The sequence below is a fragment of the Hordeum vulgare genome, chromosome 3H, assembly GCF_904849725.1.
Source record: "Hordeum vulgare subsp. vulgare chromosome 3H, MorexV3_pseudomolecules_assembly, whole genome shotgun sequence".
NCBI classification, from domain to species: domain Eukaryota; kingdom Viridiplantae; phylum Streptophyta; class Magnoliopsida; order Poales; family Poaceae; genus Hordeum; species Hordeum vulgare.
In genome coordinates, this window is record NC_058520.1 from 296,428,696 (window position 1) to 296,434,178 (window position 5,483).

A 5,483-nucleotide genomic window follows, 5' to 3' on the forward strand; every position below is an offset into this window, starting at 1 on the left:
GACAGACAAACGAACCACACGACGAAAACGGAATAGGAGGGGGAATCTTCTGGAACGTCGGTCTCGGGCTGTCACACGCCCCCTGCCCCTCCTCTCCACCGACCGGCTCCTCCTAGCACCCGGCCACAGCCCCGCCGGCCCTCAACCGGGGCTTCCGCCGCCTGCTGGCGCAGCGCGCCACAACCACCTCCGGCTACGACCCGTCCCTCCTCCGCGGGGTCTCCTCCAAGGTGGAGGACAGCGACGCCGACAGCCCCGTTCGCGTCGTTCAGTGCCGACGAGCCCTCCGTGCTCCGCGGCTTCAACGAGACCACCGCAGCGATACCGCCTACATCATAGGTTTGCTTGCACGAGATTGATTTGTCCTCCCTACTCCAGAATTGAGGAACTGGCCGATCCGCCTCCACGCCTCCCAGGCATCCGGTGCTTGCTTCCTTTGCCACGGGGAGATCTGCTGACTGGAGGAACAGATTTGAAGATACGCTACTGGGACCAGGCCAGGTTGAATATTACTACTATAGGCTCTTGCTTCTGCATATTTTTCTCCTTCACCACTTGTAATCTAAAATGTATTATTTTGTTTGATGATTTTGAAGGCCTGAGCAAAGCTTTTGTATTGTTGGTCCTTCAACGAAAGGTATTGGAAACGACGAGTGTTATGATATACGGTCGAGCTACGGAGTACAGGTTGTGCAGGTATGTCCGCCAAAACAGTATCACTGTTTTGTTTCTGTTTCTTATCTGAAGTTACACTGTAGTGTATCAACTCAAGAACCTTGTGAATTTACTGGTCTATCACTTTAACCTTCAACCTGATGCACTCAAGAACCTTATGAATTTACTGGCCCATCACTTTAGCCTTCAACCTGATGCTAGTGCATTCCTGCATGATTAATTTATCGCATCAGTTTTGTGGTGGTGCTTGAAGGAGCGTGGTTGTCTCTCTGAATCTCTCTTGACGGATGCTAACGCTAACAGAGTATTACTTTGTGCGCAGGAATCGTGCAAAACGCCCACACCAGCGTCCATGTTGACACACAAGACGCAGCTTGACATGGCCGCTGCCGATTCTGCCGGCTGCCACCGGGACGCGATCCTCACCCTAGCATCCGTCAACTTGTCGAGCCAATGGTTGATATCGGCCAGCAGAGACGGCGCAGTCAAGGTGTGGAAATAGCTTCTTCGGCCCGGTTAGGGAGGGGTATGCTGTCGCCGTCCCACGATGGCAAGCAGAGGCCCCCTTGGTGTACATACGCCTTATTATGACACAATATATATCACGACTCACTGTTGTACAGATGACGATGATGTTAATCAATACAAAACTAGAGGTTGCCATGTATCTATCCTGTGGTAATTTGGGTTAAGCATAGTAACAAGTTGTTTGTTGATAGCATATTTTACAAGATCACCATTCATTTAGGATTTGGCATCAGATTAACATAACATGAAAAGAAGGATGATTTCTGATGCAGTTAGTACTTGTCAAATATTACCTCTTTTTCTTTTCCTAAATACAAGATGTTTTAGAGATTTCAATATGACCTACATACTGAGATGTAAATAGACGTATTTTAGAGTATACATTCACTCGTTATCCTTCGTATGTTGTCCATATTGAAATATCTAAAAGGTCTTATGTTTACGAACGGAGGGTGTATTAAAAAAATCGAGGACAGGTGGTATTGCTTATTTTGCATGTTTTGCCTTGGCGCTTTTGAGGTTAAAATTTTATATGCATGGTACTAGATGATACACCGGTAAGGCGTTCTAAGGGATGAGGAGGAACTCACGATTTTAAGGGACGAGGAGGAGCTTGCGATTTCCGGTCTGCCCGATCTGCTGACGCATGTGACGGACTAGGAGTCTTTGTGTTTTCTCTAAAACAAAGCACAGGCGTTCCCAGTTGCAACGAACATATTCTTTTGCTACCGGATATAAAAAATAATGCATAATGACACATGAAGCATGTTGTGTTCTTTTTTTTGCCCGATGCAACGCACGGTCATTTGTACATTTATACTAGTTCCATTAATCCATGCTTAAAGAATAGATGACGGTTGTCATATGGAAACCCACGTCGGTTCCTGGTGCCTTCTCGAACGCACATCTTTTTACTTGATACCTTTGTAACTCTATATATAGATATACTCATTATTAATAAAGATTAAATATTCACTTTTACATCTCGTTTTCATTTAACACGTTATCAACACGCTCTCCAGCGGAGGGATTTCACGACGGCCTCGACCATAAACAACACGGAAGCGGTGATCGGCGCAGGTCTCCAGCCGACGCATGGCCGCATCAGCCCCGACCTCCCGCATGGCCGCATCAGCCCGAGGCATTCACGGCTCACACAAGGCGAGTCTTTCGATCTGGGAAGAAACCAGATGCAAATACTAATTCTGTATCTTAATTAATACATCAATCAGGATAGTCAATTCCGATTTCGTTCCTGCACGAAGTAAGCACTACCTGCAGGGCGTCTTTTCAATGTCGTCCATGGCCCTCACGGCGCTCCCTCGGCCAGGCTCTTCGCGGCGGCATCCTTCGGCACAGTTGCTCCCAGCGTTGCACCCCGAGACGGTCGTGGATCACGGCCCCCACGTGAATGCACTCTGATTCTGATCACGGCCCCGGTGTGGATGGACTTTAATTTTGCATCCTTAGGCCTCGATTTCGCGCGGAGGGATTCAGGAGATTTTGAGAAGAAAATTCTTGAAAGAGCCAGAAACCTCACAGAACCTTGGACGCCCATTTGGTAAAAGAGGTTTGATTAGCCGAATCCCCTTCGTTCCCCTTCAATCCCTTCCTATCTATGTGTTTCATGATCCTCCTCGAGGGACTGGTGCAAGCAAAACCCTAAGGATTTGACTGGATTGGATGAAATGAAGGGATTTATTAAATCCCCTCAAATCCCCTCCTCCCCAAACCTCCCCAATCCACTTCTACCAAACAAAGCCTTACCTGTTTCGGCCAGCCGCCTAACGCACAGCTGCGGCAGCTGCCAACGGCCGGTGTCCGGCAAGGCGACACCCTCAGGCGATGCGGCGAAGACCTCCGACGTATTGCCTACTTGTCAGCGACCCTGTACTACCTACTTGTCAGCGACCCTGCCGTTGTTGCTAAAGATGCACAGGAACGGGAGAACAAGGAGGAGAGCGACCAGTTGACTCGTGGGCCGACAGACCGGCTTGCAAGCCCATACTGGGCCGTTAAGATGGGTGTATCGTTTCCATTATAAGCCAGTGCCTAGCTAGTACCTGGGTGGCGAACGGCGGACGACTTCGGCCAAGACAGAACGCATGTGTGTAGCTGTGTTGGTGGTTGGGCGGATGTTCTACTTCGATTCTTAATTCTATTATAGATCTAAGCATGTTCCTCGCATCTGGTACTCAAAGCTTTTGATCGTGGAGATTCCTCACCACGACTACATGTACAGATTTCGCGAAGTCGGTCGACCGCAAGTTTAAGGTGCAAGGCGAGGAGATCATAAAATTTGTCAGTCGGATGCTCAAGGACACCACTGCAGCTCTTGACGGCCTCATCTTTGCGCGGATCGATGGCGCCAGGGCCGAGCTCAGCCTCGACGTCGAGCAAATTCGGGCGGAGCTCGAGCGCGGCAACAAGGAGGAACCCTTTGGCAAGCGGGCGAGTTCGTCGGCAGGCAAGGAGGTTGGGGACGGCCGTGAAGCTCTCGCGGCAAATCCCCTTGGCTTCGACAAGTCCCATTGGGGGAGGGTACATCATGTTTATGTGCCTCCTCCGGTCAGAGGTGCACGTGATTCTGGTTCTCCCCGTGATTTTTTTTCTCCTCATGAGCATGTTGCTTCTGAAATGTCTGACGCATACCAACTTGTGCCTCGCATGAAATTGCCTCGTTTCGACGGCGCGAACCCACGTCTATGGCAATCTCGATGCGAGCATTATTTCAAGCTCTAGGGTACCCCTGCATCGAGATGGATTTCGTTCGCCACTTCTCAGTTTGAAGGCACAGCCACGCGATGGTTGGAAGCAGTGCAACGCCGTTCACCAAATTTGCTTTGGCCAGAGTTCTGTCACTTGTTGATGCAGCGGTTTGGTCGCAACCAACAGCAATCTCTGGTTCAGCAGATGTTCCGCATTGCTCAGGAGTCCACTGTGGCTGATTATGTGGAGCGTTTCAGGAGTCTACTGTGGCTGATTATATGGAGCGTTCCGCTGAATTGTATGACCAACTCTCCGCTTGTGCACAGATGCCTGATAGCTTGTATTACACTACTCGGTTCATTGATGGGTTGCGACCATGGGTGCGTATGTCTGTGGCATTACACAAACCACAAGACCTAGATACTGCTTATGATCTGGCACTGCCCCATGAAGAATTGAGTGACACCGGTTAATTGAGTTTTCCTGCCAAAAAGTCCCTATCAACCACCAAATCTGCACCGGGTGCTCAGCTGGGCACTGATCGAAGGTTTGCTGAAGTGGGTAAAACTGTTCCATCTGAGGACAAATGGAATGCTCTGCGTTCATACAGGAGATCAAAGGGGCTTTGTTTCACTTGTGGAGAAAAGTGGTCTAAGGACCATCAATATAAGGCTTCAGTTCAACTTCATGTTGTGCAGGAGATGATCGAGCATATACAGAGTAACGAACAACTTCACCAAGAATGCTCGGATAGTGACTCTGATAACCTGATGTTGGTGTCGGCAGCGGCTTTTTCGGCTGAATTCCATACTTTAACACTTAAATTGGCAGTTGTGCAAGGCCAGTCACTTATGTTCAGGTCACAATTTTACACCAAACAGCCCTTCAACAGCCCACCCTATGGTCTCTGGTCCCCACGGGCGAATGAGCCCACTTGTCATTCAGGTCAATCCAGCTTGTGGCATGAAAAACGAACCGATGGATGACCATAAACCAGGAGGGTAAAAACGCATACAGTAAATTCATCGTGGGGTGGAAAACGTCGCGCGCGTGAATGCCGCTAGAACCGCGGGTAGCCTAGCTTCCTTTACATGTTCGATATGTCAAAATAATTTGTCGCCAATCATACTTAATTAAACTGTGTAGCAATTTGCTAGACTCACACAAAGGGTTAATATGTCTTTCAGAGAGTTTTATAGAAGAAATAAAGTGAAGGTGATATAAGATTAAGCACAATACAGTACTTTCATGCAAAGCAGTGATCTTTTATATAACAACATAGAATTGCTAACAATACACCTATATATGGCTAACAAGGGGATACACGCAAAGGAACCAGGCAAGAAAAATGCAAGACTCCACTAAAGAGTGCTTCAGATATTACATTCCGAACTTATATATGTTACTCTGCAACATCAACAACTAAGAAATTTGTAACACAAAGTTCCATGAAAATATACTAAAAATTATTTTTATACTCAACAAGAGCAAAAATATTTCACCACAAATAATACTCCCTCTGTCCCGTATTAAGTGACGCCATGGCGTATTTGTAAAAAAACCCTCTCCAT

At 47.9% G+C, this 5,483-nt stretch overlaps 1 protein-coding gene across 1 annotated transcript; it reads left to right on the top strand.

Annotated features, from left to right (window-relative positions):
- Positions 1 to 2,193: 2,193 nt before the first annotated feature.
- On the top strand, positions 2,194 to 4,736 carry LOC123439890. The gene is made up of 2 exons (XM_045116513.1): positions 2,194 to 2,364; positions 3,446 to 4,736. Exon 2 carries the CDS (start codon positions 3,514 to 3,516, stop codon positions 3,943 to 3,945), a length of 432 nt encoding a protein of 143 aa, XP_044972448.1. The 5' UTR covers positions 2,194 to 2,364; positions 3,446 to 3,513; the 3' UTR covers positions 3,946 to 4,736.
- The last annotated feature ends 747 nt before the right edge of the window (positions 4,737 to 5,483 follow it).

What these genes read in the sequence shown, in the direction of transcription:
- LOC123439890 (XM_045116513.1), top strand. Translation starts at nt 3,514, where the DNA reads ATGCTCAAGGACACCACTGCAGCTCTTGACGGCCTCATCTTTGCGCGG.